We start from the raw sequence: 26,672 nt of genomic DNA, 5'->3' as shown, positions 1-26,672 counted from the left end.
AAATTCGCCCTTGATCACTGGTAATTGGACAATTTTACAGGTAGATCGGGAAACGCCGAAACGATCCAGCTGCGCGAACTCGCGTTCCAAGATTTTACTTATACGCGTGGGGTAATTTTGGTAATTCGCGTTGACGATCCTGTACGATCGTTAGTTTCGATGTGTGCGAGACATTAGAAGTCGTTGAGGGTAACGTTAAGGACGGGTAATAAGTCCGTCGTGTATAGATGTTAACGATCCTTCGAAAAAAATTAAGCAAATGGATATTTCATTTGATCTTATCGGGCAATCTTAATCAACGCTGCACTGTCATACAAAATATCGAATACTTGGAAAAAGTTATTTAGATGTATCAGGTGTATCGCTCGATCCTCGTGACGTATACATTCATTTCAAACGCATCAATTGCACACTGTAAACTAAAACAACACACGGATGGTAATATAATGTTCAATTAGATACTTACATACTGTGATGATCCATCGGAGCACGTGAGTAGACGTCCATAGCGGCGCGGCGGGGCGTGGAACAGCGTGAAACAGAAAACGCAACGACATTAATACGCAATCATCATCAAGAGACATCGAGTCCCTATTTATCTAAAAGAGACGTTCGCGTAATCTATTTGCGTAGTTGCGATTAAACGTTGCGCGGCGGGGATCTATGTCGTTAGCCGATGTTACGAGGGTGCGAGGGGGTGAAAGAGGTGCTGTCGCAGAGTGGAATAATAATCAAGAATACAGTCGGACGATCGTTGACAGCCAGCAATCAAGTTACGCCGAGCTGGCAATCGCGTATCGGCCTGCAAATACGATATAACTGTTATTAACGTCGTTTTTTACGACGAGCATGATAGCGTAGCTGCCATGCACGAAATCGTCGAGGAACAATCGCGTGGAAAACGTTCGAGGGAATTTCCAAGGCAAAGCAGAGAAGCGTGCGACGCCGTGCACGAGACCATTCCGCCTCGATCCGTCATGATCAACCGACACCTGTGATTTAATTGTCACTCAGCTGACCCCGCGACGACATAGAGAAACTTCAGGATCGGGCCAGGCCACGGTAAGTTATTTTCGACCGGGTTTCGTGGTTTTTAAGGTCCGATATGGAAAGAGGTTTCCTTGTTCCGTTTCGTGTAACGATGATGCATCGGTGGGGCAATTATTTTTAATTTCTTCTAGAAATTTTTCGGATAAGAAGAACGGAGGTTGGAAATACTATCGATGTTACGAATGTGGAGTGTCTATCGGTGGTAGAGTCATTTGTGCTATTGCGAAAAGATGAATAATTCAAACACGTATCTCCTGTTACTTAAAATATCGTTTAAACGAACAGTATTCTCCATTAACGTGTATAGATACATCGAGAGAAGGGAAGAGACGGATATTTATGAAAATAAAATTTCTCTTTTCAGATGAAGAGACGAGAAAATAGTTAATCATTTCACTGAGGATCTATATTCGTCTCCGATAGGACGAGGAGATATTCGAAACGGTCGATCTCATTGTGAAACGACGCGAGTTTCGCGAATCTCGCCGGGTAACCGGCACGATATCCAGTCTGGCAATTATAAAACTGCTGTCGAGAACCACCGCCACCGCGAACACATGTCGAGCCGCTGCCACCCCTGGTCGACGTTCTTCGACGTTGACACGGGAGCAAACGCATGCACGCACGCACGAACCAACGGGCGCGCGCGTATACCAACGCCCCCGTGCACCCACCGACTATGTGCACACTCGTCCATTTCTGCCCGCATACACGTCTGCGTGCGTCGCAAGTTCTGAATAATTTGACATGTTGTCGTACACGTTATTATTCAGATAGACGTAGAGATACCACGAGTCGAGCGGACCTCCGACTTCTCAGCGGCAAATCCAGTCCTCAGATACTCCCTGTTTCTTCAATCGTTGGCTTTGAAAGCTAAATTAAATACTATAAATTTTGCATACATAATTATACGTTTTCTTTGATGCACGGCATACTAATTGCTTAAGATATCAAAGATTGGATAAGAAGGAATTTGTAGAAAGAAATCAAAGATGATATTTCAAATGGAATGGTATTTCAGATGGTATCTGGAATTGAAATCATCAGAAATTCGCGATATTATTCCCTGTGGATCGTCTTTGAGTTAAAAATTAATCTCCGATAGATTCAAAAGTTTTTATTTTAAACGTATACGAATTTCAAAGATCCAAAATTCAAATTGTCCAAAAATTAGAAATTCAAAGAGTAAGAATAATCGCTAGCCTACGCAACAATTGTAGGCGTGAGTCAAGAGTCACATAACGTCGACTGAAAGAAGTCGATGTCTATCTGAACTACTGCCGCGAAATGAGACAAAGTTACCGGACGATATCGAGCAGCGATCGAAAGGATCCATTCACCGGCGTTGTATACGATCGATCGAAAAGTCATGATAGTCGTGGGTTTCTCTGTCGAGATTGACATTTAGATTATGCAGCGTACGGATTGTCATGCGGATAGCGGAGCTCCCTAATAGGCTCTATTAGCATGAAACGGTGTAATCGGCTCGCGTTCGCATGCTCACGATGGAAAAAGCAATGCGGGTTCTCTTCTCTCTCATTATGCGCGCGGATCGCGACGCGTCGTTAGAACGATACAGCTGGTAATGCGGCAAACGTCTTCGGGAAGACGCGCATAATAAAGCGGCAGCGCACCTGCGACGTTCCGTCTAATTATTCGACCAGTTTTTTAAGTCGCGGCGATTTATATCGAGCAATTAGCCCCGGCTGTAGCGCTAATTGGAGTGAGAGACCGAGGATACGTGAGCTGGACTACGGGACCGATAAACACCGACTATCTCGTTAGTACTTCGCGTGGGGTCCGGTGCACTTTCGCCGCCACGATCCCACGACGAGACTTTTCGAACACGGGGACCTCGTTTAATTTAACTGAAAATCCTGCCAGTTTTACGGGCAACTAACCTGCGTGAACAGCGACTAGTGAACGAATCGGATTACGAGCCTGATTAATTTAGTTCTACACGTTTAACTTTTTGTTCGTCGATCGAACGAACAAAGTAAACAAATGTAAAATGAAAATAATGGCTGAACGTGTGCGAGAAAATGAAGAAATGTTGAAAGGGGAGGAAATTGGAAATTCAGATTGGAAACGCGACGAAGCCAGGTTCTCGAAGGGAGTGAATAAGGCGAGGGAAGAAAATCCGTATTTATCGTGTGAAGACATAAATTAAAATACTCTAGAGAACTGGCAGTGGTATCCATCAATGTCTGGTAGGTAGAGAAGGGAGGCGCGAGGATGCCTCGTCATTAAGCGGCAATGGGCCACTTTTCGGAGAACTCACTGTGCCAGAAACGGGCAATTTACTCACCGCGGACGAAACTGCCTCTAAACATCTTACATCGAACTGTTCGAGCCGTTTTCTCGCTCTGTAGACTACTCGTTAAACGTTCTTATCGATTCCACGCTGGACGACCGACTCGGTGATTCGTTGTATTTCAGATGCAAAACGATTTTAGGTATTTCGGATGCTACTTGAAAAGGCGCTTTTCAGTTCGAATTACAGGATCCACGGAGATTTACGATTTCATTGGTCGCGTTAAAAATAAACCTCAAATTTCGTCTTTCGAGTTAAACTCGTATCTCGATCGTATCTCCAATCTCCACGCAATAATCCAGAAAGAAACGACACGAAAGTACGTGAACGACAGGCCATATCCGCGGCATCAAACTTCCGTCGCAACCCGGGCGATCTACACCAATATCGATCCCTATATCTTCCCCATCCACTCGAACTGTCTTATCTATTCCCACAGATGATGGAATCTTTAGAACCTCGAGCGCAACGCGATATGTATATCAGAGGAAGGCGCACGACGTCGGTCTCAAAACGCAGCTGCTGGTGTTGTCCATCGGTATCATCGACGTTTCGAGGATCAGCTACATGTATACGCGTATGCATATGCATGAACGCGTAAGAAAGCAAAGGAAAGAAAAGGGGGCAGCATAGAGGGGTCCAGTTTCGCGGCAGTGCACTGAGATCTCCCGTGGCAGATATAGCACCGGCCCCTAAACATCCACCATTATATTAAATTGTGTATATTTCCCTTCATAATTACTCGAATTATACGCATTATGTAAATCGGTATGTTAATGCACTGCCTCCACCCTCCTGCAGCCCCTCTTCCGCCCCTCTTTTACGCAGCTCTTCCTCCCGCGGTTCTCGCATCGCTCTTGACCGCCACGCCACCGGAGGATTACAGCAATTTCGTTTAAGCGCGCGCTAAATGTTACTTTATGCGCTTTTTATTCAGCCGGCATCCGGTCGTGCGGAATACGTGCGCTGCACCCTGGTCCGTCCAGCCTTTCTAGATCGTGCCCCGTTTGAAGCACGTTTTATTTACATAATATTTCGCGAAAGATCAGTATCAAAGAGTGCTCGTGTAATGCCTTTTTACAAGGACCTGCGTTAAAATTAAAACCCATAGACATGGTCGTCGTCTACTTTAACATATGAAATAGCGTTACGAACGATCGACTTTCGAAAAAATTCAATTTCTCGAACGAAAAGAATATCTGAGCGAAGGTAAGTAACTCGTAACTCGCCAAATTCGAATTTCAAACTTTTTTATCGATTTCCTTATCCGATTATTTACCGCGAGAGAAATTTCTTTTTTTTTTTCTGAGTCTTTTGTGTTAGTCGACGTAGCTACTCTACATAATTTTTTGCGAGATCGGTATCAGAACAGAGATTGGGCTCTTTAATGAGGGCGGTCGGCAAAAATTAGGAATCCGAAATAGCTATTTGCGCGCCACGAGAAATGGCTCGACCATGAAAGGTATCAACCGGCGATGCACAGATAAGTGGGATCTCTGTTATTAGCGATAGGCATCGATTCATAAAGCAAATCGACAGCCAGCAAAGGTGCTCGGAGGAGCGCCAAAGTCAATTCACGCGGTACGTACTCCGTGTTTTCGGCAACTTTAGCACCGTCTCCGTGTTAATACTCTCGGTAATTTCGTGTAAACACGATACGACGGTGTCATATTTCATATTTTCCATGTAATATCCCGAGCTTTCGTCCGCTCGTGTTTTAAACGTACGAGTGTAGCGAGCCACGGTTTCGAACATGCTGATGTTTTTTCATGAAGTAAGTACTTTTGTAAATGAGGCCATAAAGATCTTATGTACAACGTCGTCTTTCGATCTTACCTGCCCTCTTTCGCAAATTGTATCGCAAAAAGACGAAATAGAATTGAACGAAATAAGATGTTATTCTCCTGAGGAACGACTACTCGTGAAACATAATTTGAGAATAAAAGCTTTCAAATGACAACATCCCACAAACTGAGAACCGAAAGCTACGCGATCTGATTCGAATTTCTATGAAACGAGCATACGCATAAAGCATTCCACGAACATTGATCGATGTGATCGTGAACACGTCGGAGAAGCGTTCGATTGACACGTCAAGAGGTACGAGGCGAATGAAGTCTGTAGGCGAATCAAAGAACGATATTATTAACGACGAAGTTCTCGTTTTTCGGTAGGAGGCCACAGACCGATTACCAAGTAATTCGTGGCCTCATTACCGACGCCAATTATCGAATGGACGTTTCGATCGGCCGCGGTGGCAAACGATCCCTGGCGACTCTCAATCAACTTGGACGGCGAACGAAGGACGTTGGACGCTGATCGACGACCAACCGGATGACGATCGACTGCAATTTCGATGATGATACGGAATTATCCAGCGCAAAGGGATCATCGATGCCCAAAGAACGAAGCCAGTCGACCGACTCCCTCGAGGATGCTCCTTCGTGGATCTCTCTTTCGCACCCTCCGACTCCGTTAACAATGTTTTTCGCATGCTCTTCTCCTTCCTCGCGATACACATAGAGCAGTGTGTGTGCGCGAGGCTTTATTACACGCGCAGTCGGGGTAGAAGGACGATCACGGATCCGCGGGCGAACTTCGTTACGGACCTGTGTGATTTTCCATGCAAATTGAGTTGTTCGCCTGTCATTATGCTAATAAAAATAATGACGCGTCGCGTATGTACGAGTAATGCAGCTGCTGTAATGAACCACGGTGTATATCGGCGTCGGAGGTCCTCGCACCGTTCGAAGCGTGACACCGCGACATTTCTTCGCTTTCCGACAAACAGCTGGCCAACCGAGAAAGTATTCGCACGGCCACAGATTACCCTGGTTACCACACACGTGCATATCTTCATCCGATGTCTTATCTAATAGTAAATCAGTTTAAACGACGAGGGAAGTGGATGAACGACATCTGTCTCGTTAATTGCCGCAAGAAATGTCGCAGCGCGGATGTCCGTGCGTGCATTTTTAATAATAAGTTACGATTACAGAAATATACGGAGCTTCTTTGGAAGAAAGGAAAGTGAAATCGTGATCGATGAATTAATCGAAAATAATAACCAGATAAGATGATGGTAATTATTATGGAAGTTCGATCGTTACGATTTTTTTCGTGAACTCCGTACTTCGAAAATATTAACAAGTTCGTAAGCCTGTTTTTCCAGGTACGTATGTAGAACAAGGGAGAACTTTTATCGCGGTAAATATATCCCTTCGTGCGTTTACGCTTGAAATTGCGCGAAAACTACTTGCTTGTAGTACACGCACATGTTAATTGCTATTTAAATTTCTGCGGCAGTAAAAGCTTCTTTATGAATCGCATTCTGTGAGTTTAATTAGAACATCCCTACAAACTGATAATTGTGAAAAAAGAAAGAAAAAGAGAGAAACGTTTTCCTCTTTCTAAATGGCTACAGTTACACCAACAACATCATTTCTGTACTTATCAAATTCCTATCAAATGTTCTCACTTCTAACAAGTAGGGGAGACTGACATAATGCCAGTATTATGTATTATTACAAAGCAAAATGACTAAGTAGTACAATTTTACGTTTCACAATACTCTTCCCTGTCTACTCCCACTTCCTATCTCCCACGAACAAAGATCCAAACGTTTGTATCCAGCATTCGTCAAGGATAAAATTCCATCATGGATTCAACTGGATCATTCAAATCGATTGCGCGTTTCAGATCTATCCGCGAACGACGAGCAAGTAGGAGAACATCGATGGTTCGTTTCTCACAAGGTGTCAGTCGTCACCCGGCGCTACATCGTGGGAGTGATTGCGGAAACGTCTGACGGCGATGCCGCCGCGTTACATGCGTGCATAATGCATATCGCGTGACTCCGTCACGGATCCGGACAGTTACAACGTGTACACGCGTAACAATATCGCGTATCGGGAGAATCTCTTTCTGCCGCCTCCCTTTTCTCTCTCCTGCTCTGGCTGCCGACGTCTGGCATTTTAATCGAAGCTGCGAGGGAGAAATGGGTTGCCGGCGAAACGCGTATCCCCGCGGCCAGGGCAGCGTAACGATCGTGTTATAAAATAAAGGCCATCCGCCCTTTCGTGCCGTCCCGATCGCTCCACAGTCCCATGATTTTTCCTCGAACCGCGTCATCCATCGCGGAAACCCGCCATAATTAGAGACGCGTCGCGATTACGTTATCGATCAAAGAATCTGCGTTAATAACGAGACCGGATTTGTTTTAGTCGGTATCTTTTAACGGAACTCGTTTCCAACCGATCGCCCTTCAACAGCGAGGCGGAAGAGCTTGTAAGCCAACGTAGACACGCGTTTCCTATATTCGGAAGGCGTGACATGTCATGTACAAAGAATTCGCTCGATTCTTCCGTTTCACAAGATACGCGAAACATGCGGCAACAACGTTATGAATACAGTTTGATACATTGCAGCAATTGGTAAAGCGATCGCTAATTGCGTAATGAATTTTTCAACGTTATTCGCCTTGCTTGTTAGTCAACGCTAATTAAAGCCTCTCGTTGTTAAATCTACAATGAGCCAGTAGGGCTCGAGGAGCAGCCAAGGTCGTGAGATCTCGCAAGGAAAAACGAATTCTATTTAAAGACAGAGAAGGAAGATATTGGTGGGGAGTAGATTAATTGCAAATTCAACGTAACGCGATACACGATGGCGGCGCGAGCGGAAAAACTGCGGCAGTTGGCTAGGCACGCCCGCTGTTTTACGAGCTGCGGGTTCAGCACGTCGGCCAATTACACCTTCCACGGTTAGGCGGTTCCTTCGTCTTAACGGGCAGTTAGTGCCAACATAAATGTCCCTGCTGCACGCTTTTAATTGCCCGCTTATAGCGCCGCTCGCGATACACCGTGGCGGTGCGGCGTTGGAAAAAAGGCAAGGTCACGTCGCGATCCGGAGGCCAAGACGTATATACGCAAGACCGGTGATTCTTGTTTTACAAATTGCTCGGAACGCGATTATGCGTTACGTGAGAAAGCGAGTCGATCGTTCGACGAATATAACATCCTCTAAATTTTATAATTCCAACCAGTCGAACACGTTAAATGTAATAGCGTGTTCGTGTAATCTGTCATTCCTAAAATATTGTAATCTATACGTATACCTATATTCACTCTCACTGTACAACTTGTAATAACTCTAATTATTTCCTGATACGTTCAACAACTTTCCTTACTAGTCATGTAACCAACTTCCAACATCGTCCTTATTTTTCGATAAGCCCAAAATTCCCTCCAATACATTTGTTGCTCTGGTTCCAGCGCCTACGCCTTTTATTTCTGTGTCATTACGAAGATCGATGAAGTTGACAAAGAATCCTTCCCGAGCGAAGTGATCGATCAACCACCGTGATCTTTACGCCTCGGTATCACGCCTATGGAACCTGACCAGACGCTTCTCAGCGACGAATAAAAGGAAACCTAACTGAGACGTCGACCTGGCTCATTAACATCCCCGGTGAACACGCGTTCCTCGCGGATTCGCGATCGCGACAATATATTTTAATTAACGATTACGCCGTAAATATCGTTTATCGGTGTCGTAAGTCAGCCGGCGGATATAACATTCGTTTTCGGAGCCAGGGATCGCGTGGGTGTGACATCGTGCGTGGACCGGTCAGCGAGAGCAGACAGGCTCAGGTGGCCCCGGTCGATAATTCCTCGCCCCGAAATAGGAATACTTGAAATTCGGTTATTAATTTCGTTTGGGGGCCCGACGGGGCGCTGGCGACCCCCTCGTGCGTGTCAGCCGGGGTTGGCCCTTCCTGCCTCGCCCTTGGGACTCCCTTGAGACAATGGACGCCTGCGGTGCCCGATGTCTCCGACGACGTCTCGGAACCCCCGTCGTGGCACGCATGCCCGCCGTTTTACTGCTATAGAGACGTCAGATATCCGTCCCGTCATTTCGTATTCGTGGCCTCGAGGTCCGGGTCCCCTGGATTTTTCGTGTCCGCGCGCGAAACTGGGACCGTTACCGATCGTAGGATCTTTCGCAAAATTTCCTACTTTAGCAAACAGTTCGAGCTTCGTGTTAGCAATTTTCGAGATTCTTAACACGTGTGACACGTTCGAGTATCTTTTTGAATATAACTGATAAAGAGATAAAAATATTTAAACGTGAATGGACGCAGCGAGCAAAATACTTTTCTCTTGGAATCTGGAAGGCAACGTACGATGGGATACGAACGAGTAGAAATCTGTCGAAAGGCACGTTGGTGGGGAGAATTTCGGAATCGTCGTCGGCTGGAGAATCACGAGTGTTTCATTATGCAATCGGGATCGATAATCTGGCGCAACTCCGAGTCTCCGTCGATAGAGATCTACCGCTTAATTGAGACCTAACCGCGGGCCTCGATCCCGCGATTATGCCGTCGTTGCCGTATGAGAAAAGACACGCGTACCCTCGCTCGGTTTTACCCGTTCGCCCAGACGAGATCGAGACCGCGTCTCGACACAAGGCTCGGCGACTCGACTCGTAGCCGGAGAGTGGAGCGGCGGACATCGAGAGACCGTACGAAAAAGGAGCTCGCTGGATTTATCGTGATGCATCGGGATACTGACAAGAACAGCTGTGCTCGGCCGAGCTCTCGCAGCGGGAACGGATCCGCCGCGGGAAACAAACGTACGATAACGATCCCCGTGTTTTGCGCCGCGTATGATGTTATTGTCGCGATTGATCGCAATTTTCAGCTGAGAACGCGCTGCTGATTTATCGTGACTGTGCCACAGATAGCGAGCTAGTAACGCGACGTGTAGAGCGAAGCGGCACACGCGAAGAGGAGACGCCTTGCGAACGATCGCGTGTCCGCTTCATCTTCTTCTTTCGCGTTTCTTCGCGAAAAAGTCGGCAAACTCGCGGGAAGAAGTTTCTCGATAAATTACTCGTCGCTCCCTCGCCCCAGGGATTATTATTACTAAATAATTAGTTGTTCGTTCTTTCTGGGTCGATTTCTGATACGCCTTGGTATGGTACGCTCGTTACGCGATCATAGAATTCAATAACTGGTGCCGTTCACGCGATGCCATCCGCGGGCGTCTTTGACCGTTCGCACGAAAATCATCGATTCGTGCCGGTAAATGCTCTTTTTGCCGCGTTTTTGTTTGTTCACCGTTGCGAGTTGGAACAAACTGTTCGTTTGCGAGATAGCGAACCGGTACGTGCGTTTGCATGCCTGGGAGGAAGGCGCGACGCTTAATGACGCACCTCGAACGAGGTCGAGGCGCATCGATAACGTGCAATTTTCAATGTAAGAATTTGTATGCTACTTACGCCCTGAATTCCAAGTCAGTCCCATGGTAGTCAGTTCCATCGTGCACGAAGTTGCAGAGATTGTCGGTAAGACGGATATGAAACAATGTAAAAATTAAAGAAATTCCGTTTGGAGGATCTAGCTTCGAACTACGTATGGATCTTATTTTAGATTATAGTCGTACTGCGATTATAATTTGAAAAAAAAAAAATTCGCCATCGATAACGTACGTTAGAAAATATTGTTAAAAAGTAAGTGTGAAAACGCGTTGGTTTTGTTATTCGCCGTTACAGTATCTCGTCGTCTTTCTACAAGAAACTTCTGACTGAGTGGACCGAGTAGAGAACTCAATCAAGCGTCTCTCTGGATCAAAAAATCTGGGAAAAAGCACTTGCAAGCGTAGAAGTTCGTGTCAAGGAATGCAACGTCAGGCAAGCGTAACTCTTACCGGACGACAAAGTGTTGATTAGAAATTCATCGTTCTTTTCTGTGGAAGCGGAGGCAAGAAAGAGAGTCGTCGGCGCGGCGTGTCGGTAACCGTGAAACACCGAATTTTCAAAGCTGCCGGTTCGTTCTACTTTTTACCCGCCACCCAGACCGATCGAACGAACAGTTCGCGGTGCGGGTCGCAATAAGCGAAACGCGATACGCGCGAGACTTTTTTCAGGGTCTCTGGCCGAATCGATCACGGTCGGTCGTCGCGACGGGAAAGAAACCCGTTCGTTCGTGCTAACTGCCGGTGAGCAGCGGCTTCGTTCGTTCGTTCGGCCGCTACTTTGCAACATTTCGTGATACGTAATAACAACCCATACTTACGGACGTTGGATCCTGGATGGTCGAGATGTATCCCGGTCGGCGTATGGAACAGAAAAAAATGCATGGGATACCCCGATTAAAAAAAGGAAATGAAAAAAGAGAGAAAAATAAAAGAGAAGAAAGGAAGAAGAAACACGCGGTGCTGTTACTCGAAAATCAAACGGTGGTGGTCGCGAACCGTTTAATTTTCAATTTCGCGGATCGATCTCACCGCCTCCGTCCCTCGATTCCTTTCGACCCGCTTTCCATCGTTCGTTCCTTATTATCGTCGGTGAAACGCGACCGATTAGGTCGATCGGCGGCGGCTCGTCAGCCAAGTGAGTACACGATCGGCGAAACGATCGATCGATAGGGAGGAGACGACGAGGGGCGTTTATGCAGGAATAATAATTGGATTGTAATCGTCGGTGGGACGGAAGCACCGCTTTTCTGCCCCCGTGCTACGTGCATAATGACCGCGCGCCAGTTTCAAAGTATAAAGACGTTCAGTCCCCATCGACAATTTGTTATGCATACCTCGCATGGACGAAAATTGCGTTTAATTCGCCGCTGCTTACGCGTTCCATCCATTCCGGCACTCGAGACTCAGGCTACCAGCCACCATCGAGCTACAGGGCAAGATGGTGAATAGAGGGGACGCATAAATGTAGATGTTCCATTTAAAAAGCCATTTTCGCGTGTTTAGCATAATACGTAATCGCGCGAATCGGTCGCTCGTCGAATTATTCCCAATCCCGTCCGAGGCGCGGCTGCGTCGCGTCCATCGAGTCGTTAACCATCTTCGACCATCTTCTCGACGGCGAAAAAACCCTTGTTCGGGATCGGTTCTGAACCGCGTTCCCAGAACAATTTATATACCTTATCGAAAACCAGCTCGCGCCAAGAATATGATCGATCTCCCCCCGATTCTCATCCCAAAAATCCCTTCGGCCATCGATCTTTGATAAATTATTAAAGTCGAGGTATCGTTCGTCAAAGAAGATATCGTGCTGCAGACGAGATCCGACGCAAGAATTGTACGGGAACACTAGTATCGGGGAATAATTATACGAAATTTGTTGTAAATCGTTCGAGTAATTGATCGAGCACAAATGGCGAGTAATAAAGTTTAACGAGCATGGGATTTGCATTGTTTGTTCGTTAATTGGTATTGTTTTAACTGTTTGCGGTGCCCTGTCGAATTTGATCTGATGTTTTAAAGAAGAAATGTCCTCTGGTATTTTAACCATTCGAAACACAAATTTCATAGAGCACGAAATATAAAATGTTCGTCAAATTTAATTGCACGCTCGATTCATTGCGAAACTTACGTTACTCCAAAGGAAACGGGTATGTACGCAATTCTTACCGTGACAGTGACCGCTGAAACCACTCAAAACAGGCTCACAATTCGTGGAAAACACGGTTTCGATCGGACTTAAACGAGAACACGCGAGCGAACTCATTCCGGCCGGAGATCCGTTTGTTTATAAACCCTCAAAATGTTCTGCGGCCATGCGTTTTCGGTGACACAGAGTTTCGTGGACGAGGAAACGAGTTGCGGTTTCCCGACTCGGCCACGTCGAGCGACTCCTGTTCCGTTTAAATATTCCATCGTGGAACCAGTACCAGCACCCGAGGACCCTGTTTCCGCGCGTTTCAATCGGCTCGCCGGTAAACGTCCGCGTAATTCGTAACGACCCTGCCTCGCCATTCCAATCCCTTTACTCTTCCCCGACAGTTTTACCACTTTTCGACAATTCCGCTCTTCAGGAAAAAAATCGCCTCCTCGTTCGCTTCGGAATCCTCCAGTGGGCGCCGTGAATTTTATTACCCTGCCGCTACACGCGCCGTTCGAAAGTCCCAGCTGGAGTTATATCGTTGCGGTTGTTGTCGTTGCATTTTTATTTTTTTCTCCGACTTCCTCTTTTAACGATGTAGCTGCTACAGAAAACTTTTTCTAGACACGCGACGCGATTTTAAAAATTTCCGCGTTTCAATCAGAGCTTCCAGCATCAACACATCGCGCGTGCATACCTATCCATATTTCAAAAGTAACGCGACTCGAACAAGTTTCTCAAACTATTTGGAAGATTACACAAGCTTATTTATCGTTCTTCTAACGGAGAATTGAATTATTGTGAGTCACGGCACTTTTGAAATACACGTGCGATATTTAGAAGATAAATTGGAGGCAACACTAAAGACGACCGTAAATGCGGCTGCCATTTGATAGGCTGTTAGGTAGATTGTCAAGTTGCTCGATCAATATAGTTTCTTAAGCTATTTCGATAAATTGTATATAGCAAGACTCGTTAATCCATTTAGATAACCTAGATACTATAGAAACTGTGCATTTTTCTAGCGTCAGTGACAAGCGTCTTAGACAGAACCAATCATTCCGTGCTCCTTATTACAACTCTCGTAACAAGCTCTACTCGCGAACAAATTACACGAGCCTTTGCAACATTTCAACATGATTAAAACTCACCAGCAACCTGTCAGTCAAAGCTGAACGACGAACTAGCAGCTTCACACGAACTGCCAGAACCGGATGCCGAGGATAGCCGACAACGAGAGCGTTTGCACGACTTTATAAAGGGTGGTGGGTCCGCGTGAATCGAGCGAGAGTGCGAGGTAGGGCAGAGGCAGGTGAAGGAAGGTGGATGGCGGTTTGCCGCAAGATCGGGCCTACTCCCAGCGGAATTTTAACTTTTAATAATAAAGCGAGGGAGTTTCGTGTTGTTAGGTTATGATAGGCGGCCAGGAGGAATTGGTGGAGGTGAATTGAAGGTGGTAGGAAGCTCCGTTTGTCCTCGTTCCTCTTGACGAAGGGAAACCGCAGCACAGGCACCGCCGACACCGCGTAATTGGCCGGCTCTCACTTTCCGCTCGTCCGATTGATTATTATTTTTGTGCGGCCTGACCTCGCTGACCCCCGTGCTCGATCGCTCGTCCGCTGATCGCCCGATCTCATCATTAAGGGGACCCCGAAACCTTTTACCGGTGGACAGCATTTCCTCCACGCACCAATTATTATCGAATTACTCCTTGGGAACGCGTGACCGTCCAACGATCTCGCGATGCGCGTCGTGTCGCCCTTTAACGTCCTTATTATCGTAAAGCAGTGCAATAGAATTTATATCGTTATATTTATTATAAGTGATTTATATTTTATAAGTTACATTTATATCGCGATAAATTCAACGCTTTGTAATTGGGAATTCAGTGGTTTAAATTAGTATTTATTTTCATTTTAAGATCTTTTAACGCTACTAGTAACGCTAGTAGTGCTGATAAAAGTTGATATTAATTTTTTCCAGAACACCTACATTCTTTTAGTAACTGTAGTAACAAAACGTTACCTAATGTTTATTTGTTTCGAGTGTAATTTTTCACGAATTAAAGTATTTACGAGTTATTATATTAAACGTAATATTTCACACGGGATCTATCACCGATTTGTTGCATGCAAATGTCAGCATCGGAAAGATCGGGGTTCCCCAAAGTTCGAGCGGCGCGCACCTTTAAAGAAACCTCTCACGCGCGTAACATACTCGGACATAAAAGAACTTATTCGCCGGTTGGCCGGTGGCTGGTTATTATCTTTATATAGCTCGACCCAGCTGACCTTAATGCACCGATCGCTGCCGCTCTTTCGATCGTGCTATTAAACCGCTTGAACTTATGGACAAAGGTTGTGGCTGTGAGTAATCGAGAAATCTGACGAAAACCGAGGATCCCACTCACAGGACGTAATAATTCGACTGGAGCTCGTTCAAACAAATTAATATTCCTTTCTTGCGATCGTCGAGGATCGAGGGGATACCCATGTGAGCTACTCGGAATTAGGGAGAGGCTCTCGAAAGGAAGGGAAAACAGGAAAGCTCGTGCATACGCTAATCGGAAAGCTTTGCAACCGGAAGTGGCAATAATCGAGGGAAGCGGTCGTAAATGGCACGCCTCCTCTTTTTCACGCTACCAAGTGCAGGATAATTCGATTCACGTGGGAGGACTCCAGTAACGAGCTAAGCGAACCCTGTTAACTTCTTTCTAGGAGAAATAAAAAGTCAACGGGACGAGAACGCGAGATTCCAGTCCGAGAACTTCCTCCATCGTTCGCGCCAAATGATAATTGCGTTTTCTGCAGACGTTAACGCGGCGACGACACGCGTTTCTACGGAAACTTTATTCGGATTGCTGGGTCTAGAAAACGGAGGAATATTTGTAGCTATGATTTCTTCAACAGTTAGTAGCATCCCTTTCTTCCTAAAATCGTAAAATCTATACTGGTTCATGAAAGTATTCCATCACCTGCCGTAAAAAATTTGTACCAACGATTAATAAGATTTCCAAATGAAAATCAGGAAGAACGTTGATCTTCTGCAATATGGATTTAGTAAGAAACGTATGTAAATTGCTATTGCTACACAAATTCTCGAACAAACCTGAGGTGTTGGGAAATTTACAAGAAAGCATCTGGCGGACATGCAACGTAGACAGATCGATATCCCGGCATCCGATAAGCGAGAATTTATCGCGTGGATCTAGCGCGAGGACGTGCTCCTTGTGGACCTCGAGTCCTAAGCACGGCCGTTTAAAGTAAATTATTCCAAATAAATGAGCGCGTATCCCTCGAGTGTCTACATCCCGGAGACATTCGTTTACTCTTAATTAATGATCCACCGGCAAGACGGCAGGATTAATTGCGCGCAATCAGATCGCGGTAATTAATTACTTCGTGTGTTTGGGATCACTTTATTTTGCCGTTCAGTGATGGAAGCGAAGAACTAAAATTGCACAGAGGACTGCGACGGCAACAGCAGCTGCAACCAGTGGCCGGCTGAAAATATTCAAGGTAACGTACGCGCGTGCAATGAGTCGCAGAGCTGCTGTTGCTGCTGTTTCGCTCGACGAAGAGTCGATTAATCGGCCTAGCTGGGGGCAACGAGAGATCGTTCCTTCTTAGATTGGCTGCCCTCGTTAACCGGTTCCAGACAAATGCAGATAGAGATGCTACAAATTACAATGGTGTCGGCTTAATTGATCGAATCGCGGTGGAACTAGGGACTGCGCCATCATTGGCTCGCTTCAACTTACGTTGCGTTTGTTAAGGGAACTTTTACTCTTCTCGGGGCACGACATTTCTCTTCTTTTTAATATTACGTATTTAAATAAAATTCTTCCTGAAAAAATCTCAGCATCAAGGTGGTAATAACGTCGGAAGATATCCAGCCGTAAGACGAAGGGTTCGCAGAAAGGCTTTATGACAGGCGAAAAGAAGGTCAAAAGATCTTTACTCCGTGCCACGGAGACCAGTTTCGCGCTATTCTTTATTCCAGGCAAAGTTTCTTGCTATAGCGTTGCGTAAGAGATGCTTCTCTCGTATAAACCTAGCTTGCTGCCACCAGCGGTGTTTACGTCAAAGAGTAGACTCACATAATATTCCAAGGTAAGAGAAACAGCGTCAGAAGAAAGAATTCTACTTCTACACGGATTCTACTACATTCCCGAGTTTCAAAGAATCGCTGAACTTTTTAGAACATATGTATACCAGACAGAGTCTTCCGTGGAAGTTCACCTAACGCCACCCAACAACAACCGCGAAGGTAACGACCAAGTATGAAGTTGGTCTGCTCGTTATTTCTCTGACCAGCCGTATGATAGGCTTCCACGTGGTCGTTAGTCGTACAGACGGAGAAAGAGGCCGCTATTAAGATAGCAGTTTGCAGCCATTAATAAAACTAATCTGACGAATCGTCGGGAAGTGGAAGAAAGGTTAAAGTTATCGGATACCTCGCGCTGGTCCTACCCTGCGGACAGTTCCATGCGAGAAGGAACGCGAAATAGAGTCGACGAGGCGACGTACATTATGTGCGACGAAAGCAGTGTGATGAACGATCGCTTCGAATTCGCGAATCTTATCGGCGGTCGTCGAGATAGCGCGTCGGCTCGAGCCTTGCAAAGGTCATAGGTCAGGCAAGCAGCCGCCCACGCGTGTCCACGGAAAGTCGCGTGAATCACTACGGAGGCGCTAACCAAGAGAAAGAGGATCACAAGAGAGAAAGAGAGAGAGCAGTTTCAGCCAGGTTCGTTCTTCGCAATGGGATATAATTAACGGCTACGCGGAAAAACTCGTGAACGTAAGATGGAAAATTGCGTCGCGATCCAGGCTAACGTATGCGTTACATGTCCCTTATTAGAAGCGCGTTTTGACTTTGCGTGGGTAAGAAGAAAATGGCTGGCACGTAATTACGTCTTGAATTATGCCGAGACCGCTGTTATAATAGCGTGCGATTCCTATCGGCGTACGGCTTTCTAAACGAAATGTTCCTTGCTTTCCGCTGCAATCAATCTACTGATTGCTGGGAGTGAAAGACGGAGAGACACCGAGTCGAACAAGTCGGATCTCTCACGCTTTCGTTTTTAATAGCGTCGCCCTATCGTACGTGTCCGATCGGTACTCGCGGTTTCTCAAATAATGCGATTCTTCTTTTTTAACCGGGTTACTTTACTTACGGCATGCACGAGACACCTATACGTTTATCATATCAGCGGCAGCAATGGCAAATGTAAAATATATATTGTTCTATCGGTGAAACTATCAGAGAAAGAGAATACCACATACACGCGGTAGCCCGCAACAAAGTTACTACACGGTCAAGAGTTAATTATTCCCAGCAAATCAGCGATTCGTTCCCGCGTCCGGTCCACCTTCGGAGATCAATTGGGCACGCTGATATTCCCGGTCGTTTCATCGACGAGGGGGTCCCGTGCCGCATCGGCGAGCCGCTGGGTCGAACCGAGCCGATCCGAGCGGAACCGACACGTTTCACCGGCGAACGAACCAAAAACACGTTCCTTTGTGCGGATACAATTGGGTGACCGGCCACCCCCGGCGGAATAATTTCAGTTTCGCCGGTCGAACGAACGAGTGCACCATTCTATCCCCCGGTTTCCCCTCGTCTTCTCGCCTCACCTCGAACGCCAGCCTGTGCTCTCCCACTATATTCCGCGTGCGTGCCCGTGGGCGGATCCTGGATGGACCTAATAAATTGTTTGTTGTAATTAAATGAGTTCGAGGGAATCGTGTAGGGCGTTTTAGGCGAAAGAGACGATGGACGGGGGGAATGGTGAACAGGAGAAGGTGGGGGGGTGGCGCACACGAACTCTATATATAAAGGAATAAAGATGAACGGCCTATGGATGGGCCGCTATCTGCGCCGCTGGAACAGAAACACGCTCGTGCCGCGACAGCCCCTGACAAATGACGGCCCGAGCGAGGCTATTGCCGCCGCCCTAGCAACCCCTCCTCGGCTATCAGCAACCCCTCCCTGTCCCCGAACCCCTTACACGCCACCGTTCCACGTCGACGCTCTTTGTCTATCGTTCCTGTTGCGCGGCGTAGCGCACCCGAGCCACCTCCGAACCGACGGACCCCCAGGACCATGATTAAACAGGGGGGAAAACGAAATTGAGCGGCGAATATTCCGTGGCGCGCGCGCCACCCCGATAAACTCTCGATTGGCTGCGAGCGGCCGCGGCGCTACCGCTTCGCTTCATCCCCCGTGAATCCGCGCCCTGGTGAACGAGAGAAAAGCCACAATGAGAGAAGTTGCGTTCGTTGAACGGAGGGTTTTCGAAATTTTGCCCTAGAGAAGCTACAGGGGTGGATTTAACGGAGCGATGGTTCAGAAAACTCTTCCATTGCTTGGTGAAAAATGTAGGAAAGTGCGGAAGATGTTTGTATTTGTAATTACGTGCGCGAGTATTTCGAATCTTCCGATCATATGAGTCGAATCTGAAAATTAGGTCTACCTCTGAATCATAGATCTTTTGCTATCCAAATAGCATTAGTCCGAATTTCATTAGTTTACTAAACGCTAAATCCAATAGTCAGGAATTATAATACATATCGTATAACGTACTTGAAAATAGAAACAGGAGAACTACTTGTACCGTAAATTATACAATACATTTACCGATGAACTTTGTAGCTGACATATCATCTGCAGAATCAAACTATAAATCACGTCTATAATCAAATTACGTAAGCTGTATAAATTTACGAAACCGAACTCTAAATAATTTTCTGAAGCGTGTCGTTCCTACGTTACGAACAAACTCGATCCCATAGCTATCGCGTTACCCAGCTTTTTTCTCGCGGAAAATTCGTGGAAAGGAAGATCGAGCGACGGGAACGAATATCCCCGGCGAGCGTTCCGCAGGGCACGTTCTATTTGATTTGCAATTCGAATCGGTCGCACTCGCGTAACGGTGAAGAGAAGAAACGCGCGTGTGTTCGTCAGTTGCTCGTGTGTGTTCGAGATCCACGAGCGGTTGATGCCAGAGGAGGAAAGAAGAGGAGTACGAGCGGTGAAAAAGGGAGACGAATAGACGTAACCAAGCGGGAAGACGAATCGAGAGTCGTCGACGTTGTTCCACTAGCTCGGGGGGTGAAAACGCAATCTCCGGAAAGTGTCTATCGCGGATATACGTGCAAATTGATTTCGCTTCCTGCAACTTCCTCCGGAGACTCGTCGTTGAATCCTTTTTTCCTCTAATCGCGGTTTCTATTTGATTATTTGGTTTATCGGGGAATAATATCTGACGAATATCAGGCGTATCGATGGATCGAAACGACGCGACGAAAAAAATAAAACGAAGTATCGGCTGGCCAGGGGACAGAAGTGATTTTCGCCGCTCCATCGTGACCCTTTTACAACTGACAGTGTGAACGGGTCGCGCGAGGGTGACGACGAGGCAATGGCGAAACAGAGATGGATTTTTCGAGCCAGCAAGGGGTGACGGAGGGGACAGGGTATCGTGGCTCGAGTGGAAAGAGAGGAAAAGAGGCAAAACGCGCGACGGCCGATGGATTTGACAGAAAGCTTTACAAAGCGCTGTCGCGCTATTTTGTATTTTATTTTCGAGCGGCACGCGGATTGGACACGGACGTTAACAGCACTCGTTGTAATGCTTTATAATGCCCCGTATATGCCTCTCTCGGGTCCCTTGTCTCTCTTCCTCTTTGGTCGTCTCTTCTCTCGTCGCCAGGCTCTACGCCGCTGGATAACACGGAAAGGGGGACACCAGGCACACACCATCCGTCGGATTTTTCGCAATAAAATATGAGGATGGCTCTAGAGAGGGCGAATCGCCGTTCCGAGTAGTTTTCCAACCGTGGATCTGTCATTTAGCGCTCATTTACGCATTTATGTACGAACGCGTGATTACGATTCGTGGAATGTCGTTGCTTTTTGTATTATTAACAACGATTTCATCCTTCGATCACGACAGAAATATCGAAGGAAATTCAGTACGGTAACGCTCGAACTGAAACGATTCACGCGATAATCGAATTCTTCGAGCCATTCGATCTTCTCAAACAAAAGTAGATGCGAAAGGTACGAAAGAGGGTATCTCTCGACCACCGTGGTTCCAACTACGAGAAATTACAATCGACGTTTAAGAGACACGTGACAAAGAAAGAAAACACGCAGAAGAATGTGTACGCGAGGCGACGCGCGGCCTAATCCTCCAATTTCGCGGACCGATCATAATCTTCGCAGGAATTCGAGACAAGCCGCCCCTGGCGTAACTCGCCTGATCCAAGGGAGCGAAAAAGAGGGAGAAGGAGAGAGACATAATGGGCCACCATTTGGCCCCTTGCGCGCAGAAGAGAGCGCGCGCGCGCGCGCATTATTGCGCGGCCTCTCGGCGGCGCGCGTGAGCACGAGAGCGAGCGGGCGAGCGAGCGGTACGGCGCATCTTTTATTCATCCGACAGAGTGGAGCCTTAATTTGAATTGAATAGGATTTATAAATTATTTCAAATTATAGTTGCGACGCATGACCGGTACGGAGACCTGGAGCACAGCTACCGGCTGGCTGCCGCGAGTGGTCGACGACAACGACGACACTGCGCCGGTGGCGACGACTCCTGACGACGCCGACGAGCAGCACGACAAACGCTGCCGGCAGCCGCCGCCGCCGCCGCCGCCGCCGCCGCTGTTTCTTCCTTCTCTTTTTCTTTCTCTCCACTCCGCAGATTTCACCGCAGATCGAGCAGGTGCAGAGAGAAGCAATTCTTGAATGCTCTACTCTACCACCTCGCTGCTGTTCCTTGAGAACGAACGAACGAAGGAAAAAGAGAAGCAGAGAATTGCAAAAGAGAAGAGAGAGAAAGAAGGCACGGTCGCGAACCCTTTTCTTACCGCGGCTTTTGCCGAGATTTTCTTACGTAAGCACACAGCACCGGCATCTCGCGCTGGAATTCCAAGTCCCCCGAGCGCCGTTTCGCCGCGAGAGTAAAGCTGCGCGCTCGGCTCGTGCACCAAGAAGAAAAGTATCTCTTCTCTGTCCGATGCTCGGATGTTCTTCGACTCGGCCTCTCATCCGCCTTCTCCTTGCCCCCTTAGCCACGGCCACTGACAAACGGATACGGAGCTGGCGCGGAAAAAAGGCGCGGGGCGCGAGAAAAAGTTGCATCGGATCCCAAGATCTCCTCTACCCGACTCTCGGTTCGACGCATCGATACGCGCGGCGTATCCATCGAGACGAGTCGAGCGTGTAACGAGTTTCGAAACGGGCAAAAACGCCGCCACTTTATTGCTCCCGATAGAAATGTATCGAAACGTCGGTAAGCTGTCGCTATTTGCCAACCGGCCGTCCGATATAGCTCTTCCCGCGCCTCCCGGCTACGGAATCGACCGGTCGAGCCTGTGAAACTGCCCGGGGAATTCTCCGTTTAACGCTGGAACCGACTCACCAACTGGAGGGTGCAATAAACTTTCGACCACCGTGTAAAAATCCATCCGGCGAGTCTTTCCTGATTTCCGTGAACTCGAAGCCTTCGTTTTTACAAAGTAGCAGTTGCACCTCCGATTTCTACGACTTTAACCTTCCACTTCCATGGAAGAGTATTTAAAAAGAGGGGAACACGATCAAGGCTGTTCATGTTGTATGTTGGAACAAAGCGTTCGTAGGTGAGTAACGTACGCTCTGAACGTATATACGCGCGAGGTCCTGCAGACGAGAACGACTCCGTCGTAAATATGGTAATCCCGAAGTATCAGCGCTACCCGGTGGGTCGGGGACGATAACGACCATTATGCGAATGCTCGACGAAAAGAGAATTAGGGGAATCATTTGTTAGGCGAGCTGTCCGTCGCAGCTGATATAATCCCCGGATGTCGGCGCCGAAAGACACTCCCTGCAGGTCGTCCCGCGACCCAGCCAAGATCTAAATGACTTAGGATCTATTCTGTAAACCTGTTTCGCCAACGGACATAATGGCCGTCGATTTTTTCTTGAAAATCGAACGATCGATTTATCAGCACGTTGGAAATTCCTTGGATTTGATTTCTTTGAATGATCAATTTCAGTTGAAACGATCGAACAGGTTGAATCAAATGCGTTCCTGCGACTTTGAGCAACTCTCATAAGCGTAAATCATAAGAATTTGTCTTGACGACGTTGAAAAATTGTGGAATATCGTCAGATTCATCGATGGATAAATAATACATATGCCCCCAGAATTATCATAATATGATTCAAAGTCCAAAAATTTTACGTCAGCATCGAGCCATTTGTCGAAGACACAAACCGCAGAAGAAACGGATCTTCTCAAGAAAACGACGTGGATCGAAGTCGTACAAACGATTACGTCTATCAGGGGCAGAAGTAGGTGTCCATATATCTGTCATCGGTCGATCCGTTGATGTCGTATTCACCGGTTAGAATCTCGCAGGGAAGAAACACGGGTTTTGCAGGAGCTGGGACGTTGACCAGGTCAGGTTTTATTCCCACGGGATCGGAAACGTGATGCTGCACGTCGCTCGTTCCTTCTCTTGTTTCCTTTGGTCTCCCAGCGCGAGTAGCGGGCAAAAACCGCGAACGTTCGCGTTATGAATTACAGATTGGCAAATGCGTAAGTACGTATCGGGCCGTGGCACCGCGGGTAACGCATACCTGGCCTCGCAACGAGGCTACGGGCCAAGCAGAGATACGCGGAGAGAGAACGAGAAGAGAGGAGAGAAACGATGAAGTGAGCACAGCAGCAGGTTGCAGGTCGCTCGAAGGGGTGAAAGAACGGCCGCTGTCGAGCTTCGTATTCCGGCCTGTCGTCTTCGTCCTCGAAAGAGTCTCAGCCTGGCGGAGGATAAGCAGAAGAAAGAGAGAGAAAGAGGTAAAAGTACGACCTGCTCGGACCCTACGGAGAAAGGGAGACGTAAGAACCTCAGCGTGTATACGTATAAATATATATACGTGTATATACGCGCTCTCCGGGATACGTCACCCGATTAATTTGTTGTTAGCAAACAGGTTGGCAAACTGCGAGCGGATGCTGGCTCGAGCAAATAAAGGAGCCTCCATTTATTAAGCCGGCAATAAAATAGCGCTCCTCTGCTCTTCGTTTCGCCGTCTCCTTTCTTCCCTCTTCGATTCTCCAGTCCCGTCGTCCGTGGGTGGAACAGCGGCGAACCAAGGAGGAAGGGATGCCGCCACGGTTCCATCCGACAGAGACAGAGAGAGGGGAACACGTCGGGGGACATGGCTGATTTATGCGAAAATCGGGGGACTCTCTCTCAGCCAGGATTCACGGACCCGAGGAACACTGTGTGGAAGTAATGCCCTGCTACACACTCTGGCTGAATCGGGTTAATCCACCCCAAACTCCGTTAAGAGGAAGGAAGAAAGAGAGCGATGGAAACCGCAAGAGGAAGTATCTCAATGACGACGACGACGACGATGATGCTTGAAATCGCCTATTCCATTCTCTTTCTCTATGTCGATGTGTAGGGGGACGGCCATAAATAGGACGATTAGCTTGCTGATTTGTTGCTCCCCTTCGTCGAGTCTATCGTCACCCAATTTGGTCTGGCATGCCGGATTTCGACAAGGTAGCGATCAGGGAAATCGATAAGCGCGCGATTCCACGAAACCGTCGGAATAATATGCTCGTTTGCTTTAATTATGCAAACGCGATCGAGCCGAAATCCGCGTCTAGGCGACGGGTTTATCGGCGGACAGATCGATTGCGCCACGGATCCTGGCCAGATAGTTATCGAACCCGCCGCGTTAATTCCTCTTCTCCCGTTCTGCTTAACATAATTCGTAAACAGGATTCCGTGAAATTTATCGACTTATCGTTTATATTATTATATTATTTGACGCTTATCTGCCCACCTCGCACGATACATTACGCGATTATGTACCACTTACAACGCATATAGAAGATACATACGATTAATCTAGCTCCGTCCGCGCGATCGCAGTCGACGCGCTGATGAACAGTTCGCCATCCACCGACCATTAACCGCGTTCGCCGTTGTAAAAACTACCGTAGTTACGTTGTTCTCGCGGTAATAATTAGTTCCGCGGTATTAACGCTCGCATTATCCGACTCGTGTTTCGAAACTTTGGACACCTCCACGCTACACGCCGTAGCTCAACATTCGATATATTACAATGCACGATATAGAAGACAGATCTCTAACGCCTTGCTATGAAAAACGTTTAGTATTTAGAACGCAATCGCGACAGTGACGAATATCCTCGTTGAAGCAACCGGTGATTCGTATTTCAGTCGGTGGTTATCTATTCGCTTCGAAGGGGGCAGATGGCGGCGATGCGGGCGCAAGACGAACGATCGAGCCCGCGGCCGGAAAAGCGGCGTTACCTGGCGTGATTCGTGGCGACGGCGCGGAATAACGAGGCCGTGGATAAACCTAGGGAGGAGGCGAACCGGTGGTTGGAATATATATACATATACGCGTTCCGTCGGGTTTCACCGGCCACGTCCCCGGTTCCAGCGACGGGGGCACCATGGAAACGACGCGGCCGGGACCCATGCTGCGCTAGGAAGCATATATCCTCCGCTATCTAAATAATTATCGCGGCCATTACCATCACGTGGCGTTGTCCGATGGAACCAACGACGCGACGTAGCGCCCCACGCCGTAACACCACCGAAGGAATATTATGTATAGTCCTTGCGCTCTCCTCCGGCAAACGACATATGCGTGAGCGTGTAACGTCGTACGTCGCAGAAGGATCCAGCTACCGTGTGTGCGCTACGGTCGCACGATGACCTACCTTGCGGTTCTTTCACCCTTTCTTTCTTACTCTTACGCTTCCTTCTCGATATACGTTCGTATCTTGTCTGTATCTTCGTCTTTCGGGGGAGACAACCGTGGCCGAGAGAAGAAAACGAATTGGCTGTTTCGATGCCGTGGCTCCTTGACTTCCAGCCGCGCCAAAGAGACGAATCTCCTCTCCGTCGCGCGCGCGCGCCTTATTGATCGCGCCACTTACGCCGACATGTGTCGCGATACTTATCGTAAGTCGTGTACGCATACCGCGCAACCATGTTCGCCGAGCGACCGATGCGTCTCGACTACCGGCAACCTGAATGAGCCTCCTGGTACGCGAAGCCCATTTTTTCCACCTGAATCTCCATCTCCGGAGATTTCGAGATTTCTACCGGCTCTCCTCTTCCGGGGTGGATGTCTTCTCAAGAAGTACAAGCGTGGCCTTTTGTCTGACGGATCGGCGGCAGTTACGGTGGTATGTAGTAAGTGAAAGGACTCTTGTCCTCGAGATTGCTTTGCGAAATAACCAGTGTCGTCTGTTGTGCTGTCTATATGTACCTTTGATTCCGAGGATTTCTTCGATCGATCGATATATTTCTCTTTGAGAAATCATTCGAGTGATGAGGAAAATGGTAAGAATAAATTCTCTTTAGGTAAAAGAGATTGCAACAGAAATAGAGCAGTTTGCCATGGATTCAAACGTTCGGATTACTCCCAAGACGACCGAGGCCGTAAAACAGAGGACCGCCGGTTCCCCGTGGAACACGCGGGACACGAATACAACATTAGGGGGTATAGAAAATTCCTGTTCACCAAGAAGGAATATTTAATTCAAAGGTTAGAGAGGGGATCCGGAGAAGAGAGCGAGGAGGAGGAGGAGGAGGAGGAGGAGAGGCCTGCGGCGAGCGGGTAAAAGAGAGAACGTCGCTTCTGAAAGTACGAGGAGGCTGGTGCTGGTGGCTGCTGCAGCGAGTCGAGCTGCTCCCTCTCGGCTCGAGGGTAAAGGCACCGCCAATTAGCTCGAAATAATGAACGCATTTCGGCGTCTTTTGTTTTGCTTCCGTTCGCCGCCTAGCTAGCTAACAGAGCGCCCCGAGCGAGAGCGTGGCATTACAATGGAGATTCTGTTCCAGAAATTTACCGTGCGCCACGACAACGTC

The 26,672-nt window shown here is 47.6% G+C and overlaps 1 protein-coding gene across 4 annotated transcripts in view; it reads right to left on the bottom strand.

Moving 5' to 3' along the window:
* The window catches only part of LOC117153546 (sosondowah), a 96,682-nt gene that overhangs the window by 17,427 nt on the left and 52,583 nt on the right, over positions 1–26,672 (bottom strand). For 2 of the 4 annotated variants that reach the window (XM_076621131.1, XM_076621142.1), the window contains 2 exons: positions 11,439–11,450; positions 10,353–10,634 (listed from right to left, as the gene is read on the bottom strand). The exons of 1 other annotated variant lie outside the window; for it this stretch is intronic. In XM_076621131.1, coding sequence (XP_076477246.1) covers positions 10,368–10,634; positions 11,439–11,450 — 279 coding nt within the window. In that variant the 3' untranslated portion in view covers positions 10,353–10,367. Of the gene's footprint in view, positions 1–10,352; positions 10,635–10,654; positions 11,451–26,672 lie in introns of those variants that run through there. One more of the 4 variants, XM_076621146.1, reaches the window with a different exon arrangement.

This window comes from Bombus vancouverensis, chromosome 1, assembly GCF_051014615.1.
Source record: "Bombus vancouverensis nearcticus chromosome 1, iyBomVanc1_principal, whole genome shotgun sequence".
Taxonomy (NCBI): Eukaryota; Metazoa; Arthropoda; class Insecta; order Hymenoptera; family Apidae; genus Bombus; species Bombus vancouverensis.
This window is presented reverse-complemented; position numbering and strand designations above follow the sequence as displayed.